Here is a 27,417-nt window from a genome sequence, read left to right as displayed (position 1 = left end):
TCTGAGGGCTAAGAGGGAGAATCTGTTCTGTGCTCCCCTAGCGTCTGGTGATATGCTGGCCGTCGTTGGTGTTCCCTGGCTTGTGACAGCATAACTCCAGTCTTCACATAGCATTCTCCCTCCCTGTGTGTCTCTCTCTGTGTCCAAATTTCCCCTTTTAAAAGTCACAGTCACATTGAATTAGGGCCCACGCTAATGACCGCATCTTAACTCGATCATCTGCAAAGACCCTATTTCCATATAAGGTCACATTCCAAAGTACAGGGGCTTAGGACTTCCACGTGTGAGTTTTGGGGGGACTCAGTTCAATGCATAACAATCTGAGTGTTGCAGGTGGTGGGTCTAGCTCAGCCCCCCGTTTAGCCCTTTAGCTGCTTTGGGTCTGAGTAACACTAGTTGTAGAAGCCCTGGTTTGGGACCGACAGAGAGAGGAGAAGCGACACGTGTTCTCGAGAGCCTTTCTTGTTTCTCACAGCCCCATGCTTCCACAGAGGAAGGGACTTTGCTTCCCAGACCCAGAACCCCCAGAAAAGAGCTTCAAGACTGGGTTCACCACAGAAGAAAATCAAATGACAAGCAAACTGATAAGAGAATCAGGACTCTTCCAGGGTGTGCCTGGGCTCGGAACACTTTCTATCCAATCCCCACCACCGTTTTCCTTCACTGTGGCCAAGATGGCCCCAGCTGAGATGGCACTGAGGTCCCAAAGGGCCCCCCTGGGATGTGGAATGAATGGAAACTTGGGTCAGAAAATGTGAGCTCCGCCCTGGTTCTGCCATGAAGTGAGTCTGCGGCATCAGGCAGGTGGCCTCCCCTTCCTGGCCAGCGACCCTCTCAGACGTGCCCTGCAGCCTTGCACACGTACACGTCCCCTCAGTCGTACGTCATCAGAGCATCTGTCTCCACTGTCATGCAGGTCCCGCACAGCCCGAGGGCCCATTGTGTGCCACTTCCCTCATCTTTCTACAGGTGGCCTCAGGGCCACCCCCTGGGGCTTTCCTCCATGGAAGAGTTGCCCAAAGTCCCCCCACAGAGCTCTATCTGCACCCCTCCTGGTAGTTCCTGGCCTCTATTCGCAGACCGGAGGGCAGTCCCGCAGGTGTGGACATTAGGACTAAAGGGACAGTAGAGATGATCTGTGCCCTTCAAGCCGGATGAGGAAACTGAGGCACAGACAGGAGGGTCCCAGAGCAGGCAGGACCCCGGCCTCCTAGTTCTCAGCCTCCCGCCCCCCGTTTCCTCCCTGAAAGCACAGCCTGCAGGCTGAGCCTGCTCCTCTGGGCCTTCCTGTTTCTCAGGCAGCCGTGCACGGCTGTCACAGTGTATAAGCCGCTTTGCTACCGTGCCCGGTTCTGGAGAACCAGCTGTCCGCACGTGCGGGAGCCACAGATACGCAGTTCTGTCACAGATTCTGCTCAGTGTGTCGTGCTCACAAGAGCGGTTGTTCTTCATTTGTCCCTACCTGTTTGTCTCCTCAGGGTGGCCAGGCCCCGCTCCTGCCCCCGCACCAGGCCTGAGGGCTCCATACCCACCACACACACACACACACACACACACACACAGAGGGACAGGAACAGAGAAACACACACAGGGACAGGAACAGACACACACACACACACACACAGGGACAGGAACAGAGAAACACACACACACACAGGGACAGGAACACACACACAGGGACAGGAACAGAGAAACACACACACACACACACAGGGACAGGAACGGACACACACACACACAGGGACAGGAACACACACACACAGGGACAGGAACAGACACACACACACAAGGACAGGAACAGACACACACACACACACACACAGGGTCTGGAACAGACACACACACACACAGGGTCAGGAACAGACACACACACACACAGGGACAGGAACAGACACACACACACACAGGGACAGGAACAGACACACACACACACAGGGACAGGAACAGACACACCCACACACACAAGGACAGGAACAGACACACACACACACAAGGACAGGAACACACACACACACACACACAGGGACAGGAACACACACACACAGGGACAGGAACAGACACACACACACACACACAGGGACAGGAACACACACACACACACACAGGACAGGAACAGACACACACACACACAGGGACAGGAACGGACACACACACACACACACACACAAGGACAGGAACAGACACACACACACACACAGGGACAGGAACAGACACACACAGGGATAAGAACAGACACACACACACACAGGGTCAGGAACAGACACACACACACACACACACACACTCATACACACAGAAATGTGCACACACACCCTGTGGGTATTCCATGGGGTTGTGAAAAGAATTGAAGGAGATAGTGCTTGTGAATGGATTTCAATACTTTAAGGTTCTTTAAGGTGTCAGGGATGATCAACCTGTAAGTTTCTCAAGGGCAAGCTCGGTGTCTTCTACTCAGAAACCATCTCCCCACATACATATAGCCTGGAATATTATTAGACATAGAGTGGGAGCTCATTGAATTGAAATCTAATGAACTGAAAATTGCTTTAATATAGAATCATAAAAAAAAAACAGCATTAATATCCGCAGGCCTCTGACCCCAGGGGGAGTTGAAGGTACAGAGCAGTGATTTGTGCAGATGCTGGGCTTCCAAGGGCAGGTTCAGTGGGTGCTGACACACCTGCCTCATGCCCACTCTCTTCCAAATGCAGAGGCCCTGGCCCTTCCCACTGCAGCCCAGGGTGCGTGATGCCAGGAGTCTGGAGGCATCTAAGACGCTCAGTGGGAGGGAAGGAGCCAAGAATGACCTCTAGGAAACCTCCAGCAAGCACTGGCAAGTTCCATTTGCAGCCTTTGACTGGAAGTTCGTGTTTAATCAGTTAATTCATGCTTTCAATAAGTATTTATTGACCATCTAATGAGAGGACATAAACTCTGGGCAATCACCAGAGGAACTTTTTTAAAAACACAGACACCATGACAAGAGATTATGGTTGACGTGACCAGAGGTGGAAAGTTTCTGAATGCCCCAGGAAGCACCGCTCTCCTCTCCGCGATGCAAGCTTATACGGTCAGATAGGACACTGCAGCTGCCCTCGAGGAGCTAGGCGTCCAGGGGACAGGCAGAGCACTGGCCCCAAGAAAGGCCAATAATGACACTCAGATGGGGGGCTGTGAATCAGGGCGGTCAGTGGAGAAGAAGGTAGGGGGTGAAGGTTCCTGAGAGGTGATCCAGGGAGGCTTCTGTCCTTGGAAACATGATGGCCAGGATGCGTTTCAGCCGCCCCCAAGCCACATACGCAGAGAGAAGCCTTCCCCTCTTCAGGAAGAGGAGGGAATATGTCTCCAGTTTGGGAAACAGGGATGGAGGAGAGATGGTGCCCAATATTCATCACAGGGAGAAAGTGGCCCAATGCTGCTTGGTGTCCTGGACAATCTATGGGATCTGAGAAGCTTGCAGAGGCCTCCAGAAATCTTTGAGACAGCCCCAAAGGGTAGCCCAGCCTGGAAAGCCTTGGGCTGGGTGACCCCTCAGGGCCCAGAACAGCACATTTCGTCCCACTTGCCTCCAGCTCTCAGCCCCCTCATTTCCGAGCCTTCCAGACTTTCGGGACAAGTCAGGGCCTCTCATCAAATATTTTTCTGAGGGAGCTTAGAGATCCACTGACATTTATAGCAGCTCCAACCCTGGAAATCCACTCCCTGGGTCCCTTCCTGGGAGGGAAGTGACAGAGTTAATCTAAGGGCTGGGGGAGGTGGAGAAAGGCCTTGAAACCACACAGTAAAGCCAACCAGATTAATAGAAGAAGAGAGAGGGGGGTAGACCATTAGGAAGACAAAGAGAAAATCATGCTGGAGCAATAGAAAGGGAAATCTAATATCAACTAGGGAAAAATAAATGGAGATTAGGGCAAACAAATTAGCTTTAATGGGTTCATTGCTAATACAAGAATAACAGCCGAGCTGCGAATGCCTTTGAGGGGAAGATGGGATAAAGAACCAGAGCAGTCATGCAGGAGATAAAGACGATGCGGGGAGGGGGGACCAGCCAAAGGAGTGAGGGGCGGGGGGAAGGCAGAGAGGAGGGAAAACTCAGGGTGAGTGGGTGGGAGAGAGGTGCAGGGGAGGGGTCTGCTGTCTTGGACAGGAGTGGAGGGGAATGGGGAAGGGGCTGAGAGGAGCAGGGGCCATCAGCAAGGGATGGAAATAAAAGCCAGCAAGGCAATGGGAGGAGACCGAGGACAGAGGAAGAAACACCCGAGCCGCAAAGACTGGGCAGAAAGGGAGTGCGGATGGATGGAAATCAAGAGAATGGAGGAGGATAAACCAATGTGGAAGAGGGAGAAATATAATGTAATTCAGTTCATTCTCTGGCTAAAGAAAATCATAAAAAAGGAAAAATTCAGCCCCAACCAAATGAAAACCCAGAGAGGCTTCTGAAGTGGGCTTTGCAATGCACCCATGCTTGGTAGGTGATGTGAAGACACATTCGCCCTCAGCGGAGGGTCTGACTGTCCATCTGGAATAACCACACGCTGCCAGGGGCAGTGCCGGGACATCCGGGAGCCCTCAGCTTGAGTCTCAGTTCTGCCCCAGTGCAGCCTTGGGCAAAGTTACAGACAGTCTCTACTCTCATCTCTCCATCTGTAAAATGGGGATAATGTGCTGTTATGAGAACTGAATGAGAAGATGCACTTCGAGAGCCCAGCTGGCTCCAGAGTGAGCCCCTCCCACCATGCTGGCTGTCAGTCTTATTCCGAAGCATTGACTCCTGGGAGAAGGGGGGTGAATACTGAAAGTAGCCCTTCCTCCCTTCCTCCTTCCCCTCTTTCCTCTTTTTTTAAGTCCAATCTTGGTAAAATACCAGCCAAGTTTTGTTCTTTCCCACCTAGAGACTAATCCAGGGGAACCCTCCTTATCCCCCCTCTGTCTCCCTCCCTCAGTCCCTGCCAGCCCTCTCTACCTGTTGGACATGAAAAAATAGGGCTGAACCCTCCTACTCTCTGGGCTGATCTAAGGCAAGAGCATCCAAAGAAGCCAGACTTCTTATTCCAAGGGCTCTGGGGGACCCTCAGACCTGCCAGAACTTCAGAGTGTAGGAGGCTGGAAGCTGGTCCTCATGGCCTCACAACCTGGGGGCCTCTTGGACTGAATTAAAGTGCATGGAGGCCCCACAAGAGGGACAGTGGCCAACAGGCCAAGAGAACAAATCAACAAGAACAAGCCCAGGAATCAATGAATAACCACCTAGCAGGGAACCCAGGAGGGGAGAGAGGAACTGGGATTACTTCCTGCCCCTCAGGGCATTCCAGAACCTTGCCCTTTGCTCCATCACTAAGGATTTTGGAAGAGGAAGAGCAGAAAATGACCCAGGCAGGAAGATAGGGTAGATGGGGTGGGAGAGCTTTGTCACTTGCTGAGAAAGTAAGTTCATTAAATTGAAACCATTCCCAGAAAACTATAACATCCAAGAGAGCGGAGACCCACCTGTCTTGATCTCTATGTATCCCCGGAGCCTGGAGCCGTGCCTGGCAGGGGAGCAGTGATGGTCAGGTGGTGATGGAGAATGTTTGTCTGAGTGCTATATGGGCATTGTGTTATGTAGATCACACAACACACCTAGGAAGAGAGGCGGAGAGAGGTGAAGTCCATTGCCAAATTCAGAGGTGGAACAGGGGTTTGAACGTCAGCAGTCTGTCTCCTGAGCCTGCTCTTCTAACCTTGACCTACACAGGTTCAGTGCATGAAAGTAAATGAATAGATGAACCGCAGCCACTCATCAGGGTGAGAGGACAGATTTGCAAGCTGCTTATCAGTTTGGGCTTCTATGAGGGACTGATAAGTGGGCCACGTGACAGGGGGTAGAAAGCTGGAAGATGGTACAGGGTCTTCTTCTTGTTGCATGTGGTTCTTGTCAGTGTTGCTTCAGCAGCAGGTGATCCAGAGACCAGCAATCCCGGAACCAGCCTCCTGTGCCCCTCAGATATACCAGCAGCAGCCAGGAGGTGCCATCACCTCGGAGGTTCCAAGCCCCAGCTCCCTGGGCCCCTCCTCCAAATGTCAAGGTTCTGATAACTCCAGCCTCTTCCTTTTCTTCCCCAGTCCTACGAATGGTGGCTTCTTCCACAGTTACCGTCTCAAGGTTACCCCAGTGCTCCTCTGCGCTCTTACAGCCTCCAATGCCTAGAAAAGCAAGTCCCTCCATTAAAGCCCCTCTGTTGAGATACCTAGAAACAGGTTTGTGTTTTCTGACTGGCCCCTGACTGATGCGCTACTTAAATGCTCTACTTAAAGGTCTGAAGAAATAGGATTCCAAGACTGGCTTGGTCGTGTACTTGGCCTTGAACCCAGAACACAGTGCTGAGCTCCCTGGCAGTGAGATCTGGGGTAGCAAATCTTTTTACTGAGGGGACCCTGGCAGACATCAAGGGGTAGCATCACCCTGCAGCCCTGAGTCAGAAATGTGTCAAGTGGGCCTCTGAGTCTGGGATGTCCGAGTTCCCAGGTGGGATAGCTTTTGCTACTCAACTGAGGTCCTCCCTAGCTGGAGCTGTCTCTCGTGATTCTTTCCCTCGGTGCATGCCGAAATCTCGCCACCGGAGCTATAACTTCCTTATCATTCTCCATAACCCTCTACAGCCAGGCTTAGAAGGAAAAGGCTTCCCAACTTAGAACCCAAAGACTCAAGTTGGTGACAGTTTTCTCATCCGTGTAAACTGGTGACAGTAGCGTTCATCTCACAGAGTGCTCCTGCCAGACCAACACGGCAGTGTGTGGGCTGTAACGCTCCCTGCAAAGGTGTAACCCCGACAAGTGTCACACACTTAACGTTGACCTTGAAGGTTGGATGCAAAAGCCAACAGGAAGACCCCTGCATTCATCCCATGGCTCCTGCAGAAGGAAGGCAAACCTCTCTTTTCCTGTGCCATGATGTCTGGACTCCTTTCTTTTTTTTAAACAACTCATGTCTAAGACTATATGTCTTTGAAAGAGACAGAATTCTGCTGAGGGCAAAGAATGTGTGGGCTTCACTCAGCTTGCTTTGGACCTGCTTTCTTTCCTCCCTCCCTCCCTCTCTTCCCTCCCTTTCCTCCTTCCTTCCTTCCTTCCAGTAATTAACTTAACCAGCATTTAGTGGGTACCTACTGTGCATCAAGCATTACACCAGATATTAGGGTTTCAGAGATAAAGAAGCCAGGCAGAGGGAACAGCATGTGCAAAGGCCCCAGAGCAGGAGGGTGCACCAGTAGCCCCAAGGTCATGCACAAGGCCCGTGAGGGTGTGAAGCGGAGATTGTGGTGGAAGGTGGCATGCGATGAAGCTGAAGGGCAGGTTTTATGCTTGCATGGCAGCTGGTGTCGTGACCCACCAAGACAACCCTAGAGGCGGTGCCTCTATCACCCAGAGATTTCCGATAGGAAGTTGACTATAAAAACAGAGGAAAGATCTGGGCTGGAGATACCTGGATGCCCACGATGCCATCAGTACAGGGGTGGTAAGTGAAACAATGAGAGTAGGTGGGATCACCACGGATGATGGTGTAGAGTGGGCACAGCGCTGGGATTTGAGAGAAGCCTGGGGAAAAAATAGATATCACAGAACAAATGAGGGAGGAGAACTGCATTAAAGAGAAACACAAGGAACCGGGACCAAGGACCAAGCCTTGTATGGAAGCCACCTTAAGAGGGAGAACTTAGCACCCTCCACCACCTGCCGTTCACCTAGTTCCTAGCATCCGAGCACCTGCTAAGCATGAGGCGTGTCGTGAGGTGACCCCTGAACAGCAAGGGAGGAAAGGAAGGAAATAGGAACAGCCAAGTATGACTACTTATTGAGAAATTTGGTTGCAAACAATAGGAAGGAAAAGTTTCATAGTCAAGGGGAGGTTTTGCTTTGTTTCCTTTCATTTTGTTTTGTAAGCAGGGGCTGGGGAGGCAGCATAAATGGATTTAATTGTGTTTGTAGGTCCAGGGGATGGACCTGGTAAAAAGGGAGACGTAACTCACATAAAAGACATGGGAGGATGGTGTATGGAGTAGGGTTCCAGAACAGGTGAGAGGCTGAGGCATCAGTGAGAAAGGGATGAGAAGCACGAAGCAGCAGCTTTACCAACCGACTGTCTCTCTTCTCCGGTTACCCTGGGGAGAAGTGCAAGGCACAGAGACCAAGGTCATGCAGCAAGTTGAGGGTAAAGCCAGATGCACAATGCTGCTTCTCAGTGTACTGGCCCCTCTGTCCTAATCCAAGGGCCTAATGTGCCCAGGCAACCTATCACCTCATAGATGCTGGAGGGACCCGGAGTGTAGACTTGGCGTGGAAGGTGGGACAAGAGGTTGGAACACTGGGTTTCCATGGTCCTGGAGCATTTTCTTCAGGAGTGTTTTGAGGCAGAGGCCCTGGCCTTTATTCCAGAAGGCACCAAGCCAACGGGGGCTGCTGTGAGGTTACAGCGGGAGATCACAGGCCTGCAGGTGAGCATGCTGGGGAGACAACATCACTGAACTGAGATTGTCAGAGACTGGGTAGTGCTGGCACCGCCATTCCTTGTGGGGCGAGAGTAGGCGTGGTGGCGAGATTTACAGGACATCCCAGAGCAGCTGCTGAATCCCCCACTAGAGTCCTGCCAAGGCTCAGATGCTCACCTTGACACTCTTTGGGGCTGAAACAAAAATCCCCAGGTAGTTAAGTGGAAATTTTCACAGCACAACACATTGAACCATTGTCACTTTCGGACGGGGCAAGTGATGTGAGGAATCAGACAGAAGGTGAAAGGGGAAAGTATCCAACGATGGGACTCGAGGGTCCCGCGGTGGGGAATCCACTCACCAACCGATACAATAGCCCCTCACATTTGGAAAGCATTTTTCTGCCACGTGTATTTACTGAAACATTAATTAAACTTTTGTGACAGGTGCTAGGTAGACAAAGATGGGGCCCCTGCCCTTGAGAACTCATAAAGGAACCTAAACAGATCAAGGTGCAGTTCGGTGCAGCCAGTGCTGTGACTGAGACTTGGGCAAAGGATTATGGGCCACAGGGACTTCCCTGGTGGTCCGATGGTTACGACTCTGCACTGTCACTGCAGGGGGTACGGGTTCAATCCCTGGTCGGAGAACTAAGATCCCGCACGCCGTGCACATGGTGCAGCCAAGAAAAATAAAATTAAAATTAAAAAAAGGATTATGGGGCACAGGGAAATTATCCTACATCTCGAGGGTCTGGGTATCCATACACGTAACAAGAGTTTGGGGCAATGACCTCTCTCTTGTCCTCCTACTCTCCCTCCTCCTCAGAGCCCTGGAAGGAGTGAAGAATGACCAAAGAAAGGCCTAAGACCTCCCCAGATGGTCACTTTTCCAAAGTATACATTTTTGGACAGCAGGCTTCAGCCAGAGCTTTGCAGACTCCCTCGCTGTAGACTCAGTGCTCTCTGCCCCCAGGCAAGTTGGCATCCCCTCGTGTGCGGACTTCACACTCAGAACCCACTTGGGTCCGGCCAGGCCGTCTCGTCTTCCTCCTCCACCGTCCAGACCACACAAAGGGCCTTTGTTCAGGAAGCGTCAAACCTCTTCCTGGGTGACACCTTTCCCCCCTTCCCACTCGTTCCTGGCTTCCGGCCTCAGAGCCCACCCTGTACACACGGATAGGTGGTCAGCACTGTGGGCGGTCGGGCCCTCCCTGGGGCAGGAAGGAAGGATGCACCCACCTCTGGGCGTTTGATGGTGACTCGCCCAAAGGCGTCTACTCCCCCGCACCGGACACAGGAGGGACAAAAGCCCTTCCGTGATGGGGACTGAGCTCCAAACCTCAAACCAGAGGTCCCGTCTCCCTCTGCAGCCAGCAGGCTCTTTCCAACTCCTCCACCCTGATTCTCCGACAGCCACAGGAAATGTCTTTCCATTTCTTGAGAGCACCAAAGTCTTGTGTGTGGATTTCCTTCCTGTGGAAGCTTCTTCACCTGGCTACCTCCTGGTCATTCCACCCTTCAGCTTCCCTCTGACCACTTACGGGCTCCCCTAGCATCTGACTTATCTCTTTCAAGAAACTTCTCCCTTAACATGGTGATTTCGAATTTATCTGATTGCATCCTTCCACAGATTGTAAGTTCCTCGAGGGCCAGGTTTCTTGTCTTGTTCAAGGCGATCTCCTCAGTGCTTTGATTCATGGTAGGTACTTGGTATATCTGTGTTGAGATCAAAAGAGATGAAAACTGTAATATACAAACAATAAGAATTATTATTCTAAGAAGATGGGGCTAAGGTGGGAGGTGCACATGTAGTTAGTTATTCTCTGAAATTTTCTTTGCCAGCCATTGGCCTAGGTCAGCAGCAGACACTGCAAATCATGTTATTTAGCTCCCATTCAGTGGATGGAAACACTATGGTTGAAAAAAACCCCAAATTTCTCAAATGATAAAATTAAAACAGGAAGTAAATGGAGTGTAACCCTTAAAAAATTGTATTAAAAATACATGGAGAGAAAGACATATATCATATGATATCGCTTATATGTGGAATCTTAAAAAAATGATACAAATAAACTTATTTACAGAACAGAAATAGACTCACAGACTTAGAGAACGAACTTATGGTGACCAGGGTGGAAGGGCGGGGGGAGGGATAGATTGGGAGTTTGGGATGGACATGTTCACATTCATTGCTATATTTAAAATAGATAACTAACAAGGACCTACTGCAAAAAAATTAAAAATAAAAATAAAAAAGACTACATGATAAAAAAAAATATACGTGGAGGGATAAACAAATTAAGAAGAAGAAGAAGAAGAAGAAGCAGCCTTGGCAAAAGAAGAAATTACTCCTCAAAAGGAGATTTAAAGAATTTTTTAGAAGAATTTAAGCAACTTTACAGAATAAAAGAAACTGGTGAAAAAAAAATTAAAACAGGCAGAGTCAACACAGGAGTCTGGCCCAACACCCTTTGCACAGTAACACAAAGAACTCAGAAGCCAATAAAATAAAATAAAGCACCAGAGACTTCACAGTTTAGGAGCCAGAACTATGAATACATCTTTCCCTTCATACCGATGCAGGCTGATCTAGTAAATAACCTTTCAGGAGGTTTCCTGAGAGTTTGGGTATCTAAGGATCCTGAGCAGCCCTTCAGGAAGATTCAGGACGATGGCCCGCACGCTTCAATGGAGAAACAGGGTAGATTTGTTTTTAGGCACAATTCCCAGTTCATGCCACCAAGAAATGGCGTTTGGTTTTTTAAACCTATTACCTTTCTAGGGGTGAAGAACTCCACCCGTAGGAACCCTCGTTTCTAGATGTAGAGAACCTAACACAACATCTAAGCTCGGTGGATCACGTGGAAGCCTAAATTCTGGAAAATGGGGACAAAGCTGGGAGGCCTTGTCTGTTTGGGTGGCTGTCTGGCGCCCCCTTGTGTTCAGTGTCTGGACCCAAAAGAGCCGAAAAGCAGCACGGATGGAGTGAGGGTCAAAAATGACTGAGCTATTTTCCACCAACAGCCTGTGGCCAATGAGAAGCCAGAGAAGCGGGCTCAGGATTGGATGCAGGCCCCTCTGCTGACCATCTGGGATGTCTTCCCAGCCCTGGTGGAAACACACTTGCTAGGACAAGCTGCCTAGAACGGGACGGGTGGAAGCAGTGCCCAAGGTCACCCAATTGTCTCCACCAGGGAGATGGTTCATCATGTCCCTCCTGCTGGGTGTTTGGCCAGCGGGCTTTTCCTCTGGACTTAGTGCCCAGGCCAGAGGCGCTTATAGACTCTTTAAAAATAAAACAACAAAAAAACAGATATTCACTGCTCTGCTGAAAATAGCTTGGGCCCCTGAGGAGACATTGCAGGGGCAGTTTTGAACGTGCTACGTCAGTGGGCCATAATGGGCACGGTGTGCCTAGCATAGGTACATCCCACCCTCGGCCATAAATAGTCCTTAACGGGCTGACGCAGAAAGCCTGGCGTTGGCTCTTCCTCCTTCCCTGCCCGCTCCCCCTGACTCCCACCCCCGGGGCTCTGCCATCCCAGCCAGATCACCAAATCATGCCCCTGGTGTGAAAAGACGCCCTCGGCTCCCGGGCAGTGGCACCTCCAGTGTGGAACTGCAGGCTGGTGCCAAGCTTCCGGGGTCAGTTCTGGCCATAGAATGGGGCTCACCCAGCAGCTCTGATGGGAGCCTTAATCCCTGGTTAGATCCTGGCTCTTCCTCATATAAGCTGAGTCACATCAGTCACATAAATTGTCACTGAAAATCTCTAAGCCCCAGTCTCCTCATCGGCAAAAGGAAGATCTCAGGCCTGAAGTTAGCCCAACCTGTATCCAGGGATTTTAGAGAGTTAAGTATGTTGATAAATCGAACAGACACCTTCTTGCCTCTAAGCCTTTGCACATGCTGTTCCCACTGCCTGGAACAGTTTTCCTCCTCATCTCCTTCTCTAGTCTGACGTCTCTTTATCTTCAGTCTCCACTTAGACTTCTTCAGAAACCCGTCTATGGTCCCCTGAGCTTGGGCTTGGTCCCCTCCAGGGGTTCCCATAACCCCCTGCATGTCCCCGGTCCCAGCAGTGACCATGTGGTACGGTCATTGGCCGGTCTAGATCCTTACTTGAACCCTTTGAGCCCAGAGCAGGGATCACATCTGCATTACTCACCTCGACATCTGCAGGGCCTGGTGCAGCATTTGGCACGTAGTACGCACTCAATAAATATGTGTTGAATAGGTGGATGGGCTCAGAATGAAACACAGGCTGGGGCCAGAGGGTAGAGGCCGAGTCAGGAAGGCAGCTAACGAGACAGGCGCACATCACAGCGTGTCCACGTTCTGCACCACCGCCCACAGCCCGACATGTCAGTCCTGGAAGCCCTGGAACGTGGGCCAGTGAGGTCTCTGCCTTTGCCCTTTCAGTGCTCCTAACATTGCTCGGGCCATTCAGGCCGGGAACCCACGGACAGGGCCCACTCTGTCCAAGCTCAACCAGAGAAGCTCTCCTTTTATTGTTTTGTGTCTGTGTTTCTCAATGTGATTGTGCTGAAAAATCTGGCCCTATGGTTCAAAAGAAGAACAAGAATCAGAAACTTAAATACCACTGATTTCATCCTATGCCCTCATTTTATAGATGAGGAACAGAGACGCAGAGAGGACAGGGGAATTTTCCCCAAGGTCACACAGCTTAGTATCAAAGTAGGAAAAGCCTGAATCCTCAACTCTTTTTTTTTTTTTTTTTTTTTTTTGAATCCTCAACTCTTTAGATACTTTCTAGAGGGAGGGAGGGAGGTGGTGGGCTTGTTATTTGATGTGAGGTGCTGAGGGTCTGAGAGGAGACCCCCCCCAAAAGGTCCCCAAATGTCCCCCCTCTGTGGCATCATACATGCCCCTCACCCCGCCAACCCGAGCTAGCCCTCCTCAGAGGTGGGAAGCAGGGTGGGGTGCACCGGGAGCACCAGAGGGTGTGACCAACGGTGGGAGTTCAAGTTCAGGGGCTCTCAACATCCAATGTCCACACGCAGGCTGATTCTCTGCCTGGTAGCCCTGACAACTGTCCCCTGGACTATTGTGTTTCAGGCCACGGAGGGCTGAACCAGCTGGGAGGGGCCTTTGTGAATGGCAGACCCCTGCCCGAAGTGGTGCGTCAGCGCATCGTGGACCTGGCCCACCAGGGCGTGAGGCCCTGCGACATCTCCCGCCAGCTCCGAGTCAGCCATGGCTGTGTCAGCAAGATCCTTGGCAGGTAAGCACGAAATTCACCCCTCACCACCCTCCCTTTCGGGGACTCGTGGGGTGTCCATCTTGGGCCCCTAAACAGGACCTGAACAGGATGTGGTGGTGCTTCTGGGCTTCCCCCATCTGCTGCCCTTCTGTGGTTTCCTGCCCTTCCTTCCTCATTTGTCCATTTCTCTTTCCTTTCATTTCTCCCTCCCCTGTGGTCTCCTTTGCCCCATGTCCCATTTTCTATAGACTTCTTTGTTCCTAAAGCAGAAGAATCTTCCCCAAAGGACCTCCCCCTGCTGAGACCAAGGGAAGGGAGCCACTGGGGAGGGGACACGCGATCAGAGTTGACTCCCGAGGTCTAACCCCAGCTTGAGGGACGTCTGAGTTTGTGTTTCTCAAACCGTAACTCCCAGAGTATCTGCCACAGGGTTGCTTGAGAAAATGCAGATCCCTAAGCCCCAGGCCAGGCCTACAGCAGCCTCTCTGGGAGCCAGGCCCGGACGCTGTGATTTTTATGAGATGACCAGGTGACACTTACGGACGCTAACTTCAGAGCAGCAGTGCACAGCCCTGGCCGCACGGCAGAGTCACCTGGGGAATCTTAGTCTGAAAAAGAAATTGATGTCTAGGCTCCAGCCCACCCCAATTAAGGCAGAACTTTAGGGGAATGAGTCCAAGTTTCGGTAGAGTGTTAAGCCCTCCTCGAGTGACTCTAATTTCCTGCAGCCAGAGTTAAGAACTGCTAACCCAGAGGTTCAGGAGGGACCAGGAGCAGCGAAGCTCCGGACTGACGCAGCCGCGTAGTCTAGTCTGGAGGGTCAATTCCGGCGGGAAGTGCCCACACGCGGGGGATTCGGGGCTTCGTGTCAGCTCAGTGTACGCGTCTCCCTTACCCAACCTGTAAGTGGATTCACGAGGAGTTCTGGCTCAGAAAGACCAAAGCCTGATCTGTAATTGAACGTGGAAAGCCCTGCTTTCCTGGCCGAAGCTGTCAGGGCAAAGCGTGGTCCCAGGCTGGGGTCAGGAGAGGGGTTCCCAAGATGGGCTGCAGTATCCCACGAAGGGGATGAGCGCCGGAGGGTGGTGACACATAAAGGGAGTTTTAAAAGCCAGATTTTATTTCATGGCAGAAGAGACCAGAGTTTCCCCAAGGAGGGGAGGCAGGCTATCCTGCTGAGGGATGCGGGGAAGGGGAGTGGAGACCCTGGGAGAATAGGCTCAGCTTAGGGAGCTGGACGTGGCCAGGGCTCCAGGCCAGACTGGGGTTCCAGAGTCCACGAGGAGCAGCTTCAACTTGAACTGTGTAACCTGGTGGAAAACCAGTGGCTGGGGGTATGGGGTGGGGTGGAGGGGTGGAGGGGTTTTATGGAGAACAAAGGTGAAACCAGCAAGACAGGGCAGAGGGCCCAATGACCCCCGCTGGCTTCCTGGGGAGGGAGGGGTAAAACCAGGATGACCAAGGAGAACAGTAAGTCATGCTTCAGCCAAGAAAAGCTGGACAGAGCAAACCGCCACCGTGAACCTGTATGCACCCGCAGAGCACATGCGTCAAAGTGCCCTTTCTAAGAAGGGAGGTGTTTTGTGCCCCATAAGGTGGCTCCTGCAGGCGCTCAGACGCAGGAGACTGGCCAGAGGGACGACGGGAAAGAGAGAAGCCAGGTATCCCTGGGCGAGGTCTATCGAAGAGAGTTCTGGTTTGGCAGCGGCACAAACCTACCCATGCAAGGGAAACAGGCAGTGCCGGGAACATCGTGTTGGAGGCCGGCCCTGGGGGCACGATTCACCCCCCACCCCAGCCCCTCCCCAGAAGCCTCGGAGGGGAACGAGAGTCTCTGGCTAAGTTCCTGCCCGAAGACCCCACCTGCTTACTGGGTACTTCTTTGGGGTTCTCTATTGGAGTAGGTACTACGAGACTGGCAGCATCCGGCCTGGAGTGATAGGGGGCTCGAAGCCCAAGGTGGCCACCCCCAAGGTGGTGGAGAAGATCGGGGATTACAAGCGGCAGAACCCGACCATGTTTGCCTGGGAGATCCGAGACCGGCTCCTGGCCGAGGGCGTCTGTGACAACGACACTGTGCCCAGTGTCAGCTCCATCAACAGGTGAGAGGGACAGCGCAGCCAGGGGCCGGGGAGCCTGGGCTTTGGGGGAATCATGACGGAGACCTGGCTCGAGTGGAACGGAGCCTGGGAAGGGGCGGCATGGTGAAGAGTCAGTCCGGAAGGGCCCCGGGCCCAGGGCAGGCACCACCCCTCCAGCCTCCTCACTGCCACGGGGCATCCCACCCTCACCCCTCTCCTCACCGCACCCCGACCTCGCCCCGTCCCCAACCCAGACTGTACTCACTGCAGTCTCCTTCCCCACACACCACATCCTCTTTCATTCGATAAAAGAAACTTCCTCTTGCACTGATCCTTTCTTGAGCGAGACACAAGACCCCCTAACTGGGCCCTCATCCAAGCACCCACTCATTTGTTTAGTCATTCAATTATTCACTCACCACCTCAATCAATCATTCACTTGCTCACTCACTCGTTCATTCACACATACGTCACTCACGTGTAGGCCCTGGGGATGCACAATCCTTGTGCATGTGGCCCTTACAGCCCAGTGGGAAAACAGACACTAATCGAGCCCTAATAAAGTGCCCATGCAAACAACTGTAAGAAATGCAGCTCTAAGTTTGGCTAAGGAGAGAAATATGAGGGTATTGAGCTGGCAGAGGGTGACTTTGTTTAGGGAGGTTCTGAAAAGATGCCTGGAGTAAGAAATAACTAATAAGAGTTAACTAGGTGAAAGGAGATCTGAGACAGCACGTGCAAAGGCCCTGTGGCTAATACGATCTTATACAAGAAGCTGAAAGAAAGCCAGTAGGTGGAGGGAAGGGGAGCATGAAGTCGGCTGAGGTGGAGATGTGAAGAAAGGCTGAAGTTCAGAGGCTGGTGACCGTGCTACGTATTCTTGCCTCTGACCTAGAAGCAGCGCGAAGAACCTTGGCAGATGTTAAGCCCGAGGCTGACTTGCATTTCAGAAAGTCTACTCTGGCTGCAATAGAAAGAAAAGATTAGAAAGGGTCAAGAGCAGAGAGGGGTGGGCCAGTGAGTGACCCTGGAGGGAGAGTTTGGTGGTGGCAGTGAGGGATGCAGAGAGGGAAGGATGCTGGAGAGATTTACAAGGTCAAACCCACAGAACCTGATGACAGGCTCGTTGGAGGAGGGAGGGAGGCAGATGCTGAGCCCCACGTGCATTTCTGCCTTGAGTGACCAGGGGGACTAATCGTGAAATGGGAACACTGGGAAGGACCAGGCGTGAGGAGTAAGGTCTCGGGTTTGAGTGTGGACAGGCTGAGGTTGAGGTGCCTTTAGATACCCAAGTGGGATCTCAAAAAGGCAACTGGATGTGGGGCATCCAGGAGCCCTGTTTCCTTCTCTTCTAAGGGCCTTTCTTGTCTCCCTTACAGAATCATCCGGACCAAAGTGCAGCAACCCTTCAACCTTCCCATGGACGGCTGCGTGGCCGCCAAGTCCCTGAGCCCAGGACACACGCTGAGTGAGTACCGAGGGTCCTGCAGGCACACCCAGCCCCTTGCACACACACACCCATCTGCGTACACACCCAGAGTCACACACAAACACGTCCACACAGGCACACCCAGGTGTGTAGACTGAGTCCTTCCGTTGGGACACAGCCTTGCTCTGAAGTATTCAGGGGTGGAACCACCTCAGGCAAGAACCCTGGCACCAGCGGTACCCCTGACCCCTCCACGGTGGCAGCAGGGGCTCTGAGGGGTGTCAGTTCCACGTCCTGACCCTCCGTCTCGCCCCACTGCAGTCCCCAGCTCAGCCGTGACGCCCCCAGAGTCTCCCCAGTCCGATTCTCTGGGTTCAACCTACTCCATCAACGGGCTCCTGGGGATCGCGCAGCCTGGCAGCGACAGCAAGAGGAAACTGGATGACAGTGAGTGTTGTGGGAACCAGAGGGCAGGCTGGGGGGCGCAGGAGGGCGGTTTGCTGAGGCTCTGATGGGACACAAGCCCCCTTCGGCCCAGGGCTTTCGGGCCTGTCTCGAAGCCACCCTGAGGCCCCGGGAGCCTGGTCCTTTCCCTCCCCTGAAGCAAGTGTGCTCTCCAGCTCTGGCCTGGGGGATGGGTGGACGGGCCCCTGAAAGCTTTCTCCCTGCCTGGGGACACGCGCCAGGTGACCAGGACAGCTGTCGGCTGAGCCTTGACTCCCAGAGCAGCGGCAGTGGGCCCCGCAAGCACCTTCGCACGGACGCCTTCAGCCAGCACCACCTTGAGCCGCTTGAGTGCCCCTTTGATCGGCAGCACTACCCAGAGGCCTACGTCTCCCCCAGCCACACCAAAGGCGAGCAGGTGAGGAGCCAGCCGGGCGTGGGAGGTTAGCAGACAGGCCGGGGGAGGGGGGGTGGGTGGGTAGGGGCGGGGGGTGTGCCGGAGCAAGGCACGGGCTCTGAAAGCTCCCTCATCAGCCTGCGGTTCTAGAAGCAGCTAGGAGTTGCTTGCTGGGCTCAGGTGCGTGCTTCCTGCAGCTCCAAGGCCATCACAGGCTTTGTTTCACCAGACGCTAGCTTCTTCCTCCTCATCCTCCCAGCCCTGTTGCCTTCCCTCACCCACAGCCTCTGAGCTTAGGGCAATGCAACCAGCCATGCCATGCCCCTGCCGCGGTGACTTCCCTAGACGGCGGGGTCAGGTCGCACAGCAATAAAGCCACAGCTCCGGCCTCTACAGCGTGCCCTCTACCAGCACCTCCAGCCCCGCCTCGGGCCACTCACGCCTGCCCACCCCTGCGAGCCCTGCTCACGCTCCCCACCACGCCCCTCTTGTTCACACCCCTCTGCCCCAGCACACGGTGTGCCCTCCTCGCACAATGCCTTTCCTCCCACCTCTCCACCTGGAAAAATACCGCTCGGCCATTATGACTCAGCTCAGGCAGCACCTGGTCCACAAATCCTTCCTTGCTCCTCAGACACGCTTCATCTCGCCCGCGCCCCTGCTTCTGCACGTCCGGGTTGCTGCCCCCCAGAACTCACGGGGTAGTGTAATCGCCTAGTGGACAGAGATGTAAAGACACAGCAGATTTCTTAAGGACAGGGCAGCATCTCAAAACATCTTCTTTTATCTCCAGCACCTAACATTGTGCCCCTCTTATAACAGACGCTCCATAAAGGTAGACTGAGTGAACGCATTGAGAAATCCAGCACAATAAACTACCAGCTACAAGGGAAGTTTTATTTCCGGTGCTCAGGGCAGGTGAAATGGCTTATCGTGGGTTGGCTTCTGTGAAAAGCTGGCAGAGACGTCCAAGGTCTCCCACAGAGCCCAACAAAGACTCCACACCTCTGTCTGAACTTCCAGGCCCGCTGGCCTCTCGGTTCATTATCTTTTATCGACACTGCAGTTGCAGTGTCTCCCTGCCTCACCCCACCTGGTCAACCAGCTGAGGATTCTCCAGGCCGGTGTCTGCAAACCACTCTCTGCACACGCTGTCATCGGATCCAGGAGTGAGGCGTGCCCGTACATCTTTAAGATCTGAGTAGGCCAATGGTGATGGTGCCAATAATCAGCTGAACCGTTGCCAGTGACCGTCTGGGCTGCTGGGCCGATGCCAGCAACGCAGCTGGGCAGGCAATCTGCGTCAGCGATTTTATCAGCCCGGGCTGTAGCAACCAGGAGGGCTGCAGAGAAGGCTGGCCGTCAGCAGACCTGGGGAGAGGGCCCGGGCACTCAGCCGCAAGGCAGCACATGGCTCCCGGGGCAGGGCAGGGCGGGGCGGGGCAGGGGGGAGCCGAATGGGGCCACAGCGGTGGGCCTGCGGGAACCCGCTGTGTGAGACAGAACCTGCACAGCCCAGTGTCCTGGTAGAGTAGAGAAACCCTGCTGCTGAGACCCGCTGGGTCGCAGAGCCATTTCCTGGCTCTGTTCCTGAGCCCCCCAAGGGGCCCTGCTTGATTACAAGGAGCCCGGAGACCCAGCACCAAGCTGGCACATGTACGTGGGGAGTCATGCAATGGAGAGTCTTGAGCCAGAGGGACCGCAGGGCCCACCAAGTCCAGTCTTTCCATTTGTGTGGAGATGACCCAGGGCCAGAGAAGGTAGAGAGGGCTCGGGGAAGCGAATGGCTGTGGAGCTCCGACCTGCCGGCCCTGGTTTCATTCAGATCCGTTCACTTCACCTGCTTTAAATACGATGCTCCTATGGGAGTTCTTATTTGAAGACTGGAAAAAGAGAGCCTGAAAAGCATGGAACTACTCCAACCCCTCACCTTACAGATGAGGAGACAAAGGCTCAGCCGTGTCCATAATTGGTTCATTCCCTCCCTCAGCCAATCATCTACTCCCTCATTCATTCCCCTGCTCGGTGGTGAGCGGCAGGGAGAACCCAGCCTGTGCCCGGGGCTCCTTACCTTTCCCGCCCTTGGCGCTGTCAGCACTGCTGAAGGAACACTCCATGTTCCCTCACTGGGCACAGGAAGGCCCTCTGGCCTAGGGAGCCAGGAGAGAAGCACAGGTCCTCACACCTGACCTCAGGATGGGGCGAAGACATGGCCATCTCTTCCGTAAAGTCAACAAGGGGCAAAGCATTCAACAGAAACGTCCTGTGGCCTCATTTCTGGTTGCTATTTTACCACCAGGCGTAGTTAGGAGTCTGCACAGCCCTTGTTCCTCTACTTTACAAGTGCATCAAGAAGCAGATCAACAGAATGTGAATATTATGAAGACAGAGACTCAAGAATTGGGGAGCCTATGACTCTTCACATAACTCTGAAATAGCTATTTATTGAGCATTTGTGTTACCAAGCATTCTGGGCTAAGCATTTAATGTAGGTATATAAGATCTCATTTAATCCTTAACATCAGCCTTGTGAAGCAGATTCTATTATCCCTGTTATACAGGTGAGAAAGCCAAGACTCTGAGAGGTCAAGGAGACTAAAGCTACTTGGCTGGTCCTTGCAGATCCAGGGCTCAAACTCACCCAAGTCCTAAAGCATTGTGCCCTCTGCACCCCAATTCAAGTTCAATCCCAGTAAGAAATCCAGTCATCATGGGGATGTTTAAGCCATTCAGTGCAACGTCACCAAAATGTCTGACTATATAGGTTGGTTTGTTTTCCACCGAATTGCCTAAATTTTAGAAAGTTATAGGATTTTGAGAAAGTATTTGGTATCAAATCAACATATCCATAAAGCATTTTAAACTTTTCTTACACTCTCTAGAAATTAGGCATTTTGTTCAATTTCATTAAGCCAGGCCCTAAGCAACTCCATCCTGCCTAGAAGCAGGAAGCCCCCTCGGAAGGCATGGAACCAGAGCGCCATTTAGTCAGTAATTGCTGCTACATGATAATGGTGCCCTTGTGGCCTCCAGAACTGACTGCAGCTTCCAGAAGTGCCTGGCACACAACCAGAAACTGCTGTGGCTCCTTGGAGAACCCAGCTCGATGGAAATCACTGAAAGCGATTGCCTTTAGAGGAGCCGTTATGCAACCACGGAGCAAGCCTTGATTTCAGTTTTGCACACTAATTCACATAGTGCATTTGTGACGTGTGGGATCCGTGTATGGGGAGCAGGTGTGTGCTGTCTCGTGCCCTGGTGGGAGGGAGTCATGGTGAGGGGTGATGTACCCTTGCCTTTAATTGAACAAGTTCTTCTTGGAGGCCATCTTAGGAGATGGCCTGCTCATGTGAGGGGAGGCCGAGTGAAATCGAAAATGAGGTCATAACTAAGAAAACCCCCAGGTACCTGATAAAGAATTTTTTAAACAAATTAACCCCTATAATCTTCAAGCTGAATGTGCACATTTATATTTGCTTGGATATGGGGCGGGGGGAGAGAAATCCACCTATTCTGCTGGGGTATCGGGTGTGTCATTATATTGAAGGAGGAAATGCCTGGGTCAGGAACTGCTGTCCTCGATTTAGTCTCTGTCTCATACACACCTGGGACATTTACCTCTCTGGGCTTCAGGCTCTCGGCATATAAAACAGACGTAATATTGCTCAGCCATGTCACAGGGCTGCTGGGGGCAACGGATCAGGATAACACAGGCAAAATCTAGTGTCCGCTCTTTGCAAGTGTAAGAAGTGGTCATGATGTTATCCACTGCAGAGCAGCGGTTGAGAGCATGGGCCCTGGAGCCAGACCCCTGGGGTTTAAATCCTGGCTCTGCCCCCTATGAGAGTGTGGCAAGTTTCTTGACCTCTCTGTGCCTGCATTTTTGATCTGGAGAAGAATAACTTAATGAATGGAGCGAAGCACCCTGAACAGTCTCATGTGCCAACTTCCCCAGGCCTGCATCCTGTTCTCTGTGGGCCCAGACAGGGTGAGCAGACGAGGAAGGAACCCAGCGTCCAGGCAGGGCATGGGCCTGGGAAGGAACTGCTCTGTTCTGTGCCTGGCCTGTGCACCACCAGCCGGCATTGAATTCCGGGGCTGCAGAAGGGAAGGTCCTGAGCCTGGGACTGGGAGAAAAACAGAAGGGCTGTGAGTCAGAGAATAAGAGCCAATTAAGCAGGCTAAGTGGAGTCGAGATTGAGCGGGAAGAGGGGACAGAGGAAGGGAGTGTTTCCTGGGGAGACTGGGCTGTGGGGTTTCTAGGTGGGCCTGCGACCCACGGCCTCTGTGCACTGACTTCTTTTTGTTCGCCAGGGCCTCTACCCGCTGCCCTTGCTCAACAGCGCCCTGGACGACGGGAAGGCCACCCTGACCCCTTCCAATACACCCTTGGGGCGCAACCTCTCGACTCATCAGACCTACCCCGTGGTGGCAGGTACGATGCCCGGAATCTCCTGGGCCATGTGGCCCCAGCTGCCAGGATGGGCTGGAGGGCAGAGCTGGCGGATGGAGAGAAGGAAGGTGTTACGGCCCTGGGCCTGGAGAGGAGAGGGGGGCTATGCTGGCTGGGCCTCCAGGTGGGTCCAGAGGGTCTCGCCTTCTATCCTCGGCCCCTCTCCTCCGCCTGCCCCTCAGCGCGGGGCACACGCAGCCAGCAGCGTCTACATTCACAGAGGCACAGCAGGGAGGTAGAGCTGCCCCCTCCCCTCCTCCCGAGACCTGAGGGGCACCGCGTAGCCCCGCCCACCTGCTCCCTCCACGCCCAGCCTCAGGGAGGAGCCCGGCCACCCGCCCCGCGCCGCCGCACCCCTCCCGCACCTCATGGCTTGGTTTGTGCATGTTCCCACCCCATCATCTCACACCCCTCTCTCCTTGTCTCCCTCCCTCCGGCAGATCCTCATTCACCCTTCGCCATAAAGCAGGAAACCCCCGAGGTGTCCAGTTCTAGCTCCACCCCTTCCTCTTTATCTAGCTCCGCCTTTTTGGATCTGCAGCAAGTCGGCTCCGGGGTCCCAGCCGGTGCCTCGGTCCCGCCCTTCAATGCCTTTCCCCATGCTGCCTCCGTGTACGGGCAGTTCACGGGCCAGGCCCTCCTCTCAGGTACGACAGGGAGGTCCCGGGCTGTGCAGCGATCGTGGGGGGAGGGAGGGGGGTCCTCAGGGCCGGACGCCGGTCCCCTGCTGTGGGTCCAGCCCCCTCTCTGGCCCCCAGTCCTCTCCACCATCACCCCCATTTCCTGATTCCTCCGGCAACTTTTGGAGGTGCCAAGATGTGCCCCTTCTGAGCCTGCAGAGTCAGGCCGTCGGGGTGGCAGGCACTCTGGGGGTTCCCGGCAGATTTCCAGAACCTCCACCCAAGGCCCCATGGAAAAACAGGGACCCTAAGGCCAGGAGCCAAGCTCCGTAAAGCCCTGAACACTTGGTCTGGGTAAAAAATACAAAAGAAGGAAAAAAGAAAACTTTGGAGGGAGAAAGGCATTGGCTTTGGGAGCCAAATTCTGGATCAAATTTCTAAAGACAGAGGGTAAGCCCCAGTTGGGTCTCCAGAGTGTAACTCTCCTTGTGCCCAGCTTAAGAGTGTCACCCTTGGAGGACACTCAAGCAGAGTGACTCACCAACCCAAGAGAGGGGGGATCAGGGACCTCCCACCAGGGACCTCATCCAACTCAAAACATTTAAAGCTGGAAGCATCTTAGGGGCATTTGGAGCAAATCTCTCCTTACACTGATGGGCGACAGGCCCAGAGAGAAGGGCCTGGCCGAGGCCCCTGAACAGGACCATGGTGAGGGCTCCGCCTGCATGCACCGTGTGGGTCAGACCCCAGCAGAGCTGGGTCTCCCTGGCAGAAGGACATCAGCCCATCTAGCCAGGGTCTGAGCAGTGGCTGAAAAAGTCAGAGGTGTTTGGCTTGGGCAGGGAGAAGGCCTGAGGTGGAGTGAGGGGTAGGGATGGGGGGCAGAGACCCATCACAGTCTTCAGATATCTGAAGGGCTGCCACAGAGATGAAACTGTTTCAGATGTGGGTCCAAGGCATTGAACCAGGACCCACGGGGGAAGCCAGGGGTGGGCCAGCCCTTCTGGACCAGTGGTTTTCAAACTTGCTGGACCTCGCAGCACTCTCCTGAAATGAAACCTTTGACAGAAGCCAGGTATCCAAACCAGACAAATGAAGAACTGCTCTGTCTGAAATAGGGGCTCTGCCCACGGAAAGCCCTTGGACTTGAAAATCACTGCACCAAAAGAACCAGACCTCTGCCCATCCAGAGGGACCACACGGTCCTCTTATTCAAGTTCATTGACCCTTTCTTGTAACTGTTTGTATGTTTTATGTCTGTCTGGCACCTAGGATTTTTTTTTTTTCCTCTGTGCATCCCTGCGTCTAATGAGGGAGGTCCTCTTGGAAGAGGTGGGCACAGAGGCAAAGGATTCATAAAGGAAGCCCAGTGTGTGGGCAGAGAGGCAATGTGTAAGGGTCTGAAGCAAGGAGGAAAGTGTTGACTCAGTGCAGAATTTCAAAAGAGGGTGAAGTCAGCGGAGATGGGTCATTTGTTTTGACCGAAGTGATTAAAGAAGAAAACTCTGTGAGCTGAGTGAAGTGATGTCAGCCAGAGAAAATGGGATGGGGAGGGAGGGAGGGGGGGAAACAGAAGAGACTCACATCCACTGTGGGGTGGACCGGCCCAGTCACCGGGCAAGACTGCCTGCCTTGTGCACGTGGTGGGCCGGGGCCAGGAGGGCTGGGATGAGGCAGGTAAAGGATGAGGGTGTGGGTGAAGCATGCGGTGATGGGGAGCAGTTCTTCACTTACCATGGGAGCTGTGGAGAGGCTTGGCGGGACCAGCCAGAGAGGAGCGGGAAGGACAGAGGGCAGTGGGAAACAGATATATCAGAGCACAGACCTGGGTGGTGGTGTGAAGTGTGGTTGGAACAGCACGGTGCACAGTCCCTGCCCCAAAGCTCCCACAGTCTGTCCCCTCCCTGCCACCCTTTTAGGGCTTCAAGCGCCCCCAGCCACCATGCAATCACATCAGGGGTGATGCTTCCAGCTTCTGTGCGCTCTTAGTTTAATGGACGTGCCCTCTCTCCGAGCCAGCTGCAGGACTGGGAGGTCATGCCCCCCCTGGGGCAAAGCAGTGGGCAGCAGACACCCAGTGGTCATTTAGACAGCTGGCCCCCGGAGCCAGGCCCAGGTGAGGCCGATGTGCAGGGTGTGACCCTCGTGAAGTCTGTGGAGCCCAGCCTGAGGGCTGAAGAGGCCCCCCCCCACCCCCGCCCAGAGGCAGGGGCTCTGAGAAGAGCAGGCAGTGGCCAGGCTTGGAGGGGCTGGGTCCAGCAGGTTGCCAAGAACAGGAGGCAAGTCAAGGCCGCAGTTCACAGAGCTAGGCCCGCCCCATGGGTCAGGCACAAGGCCCATGATGGCAGTATCTGTGCTGAGCCCACGGGTTGGCCTGGAGCTCCTGAAAGAGTGTCCCCCCCGCTGCCGCCTCTGGTCAAGATTGGACCTAAATACTTCCCATGTGGCTGAGCCACAGTGAGCGGACTGGGGGGACACGACAGAGAGAAAGCAGCTTAGGAGGGGAATGATCTGGGAGTCCCTGGAAGTCCAGTGGTTAGGACTTAGCTCTTTCACTGCCGTGGGCCCAGGTTCAATCCCTGGTTGGGGAACTAAGATCCCGCAAGCCATGAAGCACAGCCTAAAAAAAAAAAAAAAAAAAAAGAGGGGAATGATCTCAAGAGTCTGGGGACTGGCAACCTATTCAAAGGAGGAAGAGATGAGCTTGAAAAAAAGGAAAGGATGCCCCGGTCTGGGGTCGCAGCACACTGGCCGAGAGCAGCACTGAGGCTGTCCTTGTCCTGGCCGTTCCAGGGCTGAATCCTGCTCAGCTGATGAGAAAGCCCTGACTTCGGTTTTATCATCAAAGAGCCCCGTTACCCGCCTCCATCCTTTTGTGCAAAATTATATTTAATCCTGCCAAAGAGATTTCTGGATTGCCATAAATTCTCCTTGCTATCAGAGCAAGATAAGGAGTTGAAAAGAGGTCACATAGAGGGCAGACATCAAAGGGAGTGGATAAAATGGTCTGAAATCACCTCTACCCTCAGAATTCCTCCAAGTTCTGGCTCTGATCCTGGCCTCTACCGATATTTAGAACACTTACCAGTATTTCTCGGGTGCTAGTGTTCTCTTCTAAAACCCTGTTTCCCAGCCAGTCAACGTAGACCTGTGTCTATGTCAGCTTCTTAAAAATGGGACTATATTGGAAGTATATTTGAGTACAGAGGAGATGGAATTACAAACCAAAGATAAACTTGTGGTGAAGAGCCTTAAAAATCAATTAAGTCCATAAAATAGGCTGTGAAAGAGTGCCTCCACCTTCTGGCTTCTGTGGTTTCATTTCTAAGAAGGTTGCAAAGTTCTTGGCTTTGGGAGAAAACCACATATTTAAGGAATTGAAGCAGAGTCTTGTGAGACTGGTGGGAAAGTTGATGGTACGGAGTCTGGGTGAAGGCCGTCCTGAAGACTGTCTCAGCAGGCTTTTCAAGGGGGCCAGGCTTCAGGGGAGGAAGCCTTCAGGAGTTTGCTCCAGCATCTGATTCAGAAACCTCCGTCCCACTGGGAGAAAGTTAGGTGACTAAGGGGAGACGAAGATTAAAAATCTCAGAATACAGGGGAGTGAGGCTGGTGAATTCAATTTCCCAAAGAGCAGTTTGGGAGCTAGTTCTCATGGGATGGGACCCATGGGGGCAACAGTGACTAAATTAAATTGTGGCTTAAGGGGAGCTTGTGCCCTGGTGCTCTGCCCACTGAGCTGCAAAGCTCAAGAAGCAGCAGGACCAGGTGATGGAAAGGGACAGGATAAGAGTAGAATGAAGGGGAACGTGGGACCACAGGGCTCCAGGGCCGGAAAGAGCTCTGTAGAGCACCGAGGCCAGCCCTAGCCAATAGGTGGCCTGAGAGCCAAGATATACCACCAACCCCAATCACAGCAGACACAGATGCAGCCTCAGAATCCTTCTCAACACAATGCGCCAGGAAGCCCCCTACCAATCAGTCAAATATTAATTAAGGTGAGCCCAATTTCTAATCTATCATCTAGCCTAGCTCCTCATGAGACAGACGGGAAGGTACGGGTCAGGAAAATTAAGTACTTTGTTCCTCAGCCACAATCTGGACCTAGATGTCTGTCTGTCTGTCTGTCTCTCTCTCTCTCTCGGAAGTAGGGAGGGAAGAGGAAAAGGAAAAGGCATCAGGCCTGAATTAGCCACCACCCTCTTCCGTCACTCTCCTACTCACGTCACGTACACCCTGTGTCCTCATCCTGCCCACACAGGCTTCATGTCACTCCTTGCCTCTCATGGGCTCTGGTACCTGACC

The 27,417-nt window shown here is 53.3% G+C and overlaps 1 protein-coding gene across 8 annotated transcripts in view; it reads left to right on the top strand.

Annotated features, from left to right (window-relative positions):
• Nucleotides 1-27,417, top strand: part of PAX8 (paired box 8) — a 55,885-nt gene that overhangs the window by 16,430 nt on the left and 12,038 nt on the right. For 2 of the 8 annotated variants that reach the window (XM_082426824.1, XM_082426821.1), the window contains exons 3-9: nucleotides 13,547-13,712; nucleotides 15,593-15,793; nucleotides 17,152-17,240; nucleotides 17,523-17,648; nucleotides 17,888-18,063; nucleotides 22,357-22,477; nucleotides 23,015-23,142. In XM_082426824.1, the coding sequence (XP_082282950.1) occupies nucleotides 13,547-13,712; nucleotides 15,593-15,793; nucleotides 17,152-17,240; nucleotides 17,523-17,648; nucleotides 17,888-18,063; nucleotides 22,357-22,477; nucleotides 23,015-23,142 (1,007 nt within the window). Of the gene's footprint in view, nucleotides 1-13,546; nucleotides 13,713-15,592; nucleotides 15,794-17,151; nucleotides 17,241-17,522; nucleotides 17,649-17,887; nucleotides 18,064-22,356; nucleotides 22,478-22,935; nucleotides 23,143-27,417 lie in introns of all 8 variants that reach the window. The other 6 variants (XM_082426820.1, XM_082426818.1, XM_082426825.1 and 3 more) reach the window with 4 other exon arrangements.

This window comes from Balaenoptera physalus (genome assembly GCF_965194825.1).
Source record: "Balaenoptera physalus genome assembly, chromosome: 15".
Lineage (NCBI taxonomy): Eukaryota > Metazoa > Chordata > Mammalia > Artiodactyla > Balaenopteridae > Balaenoptera > Balaenoptera physalus.
This window is presented reverse-complemented; position numbering and strand designations above follow the sequence as displayed.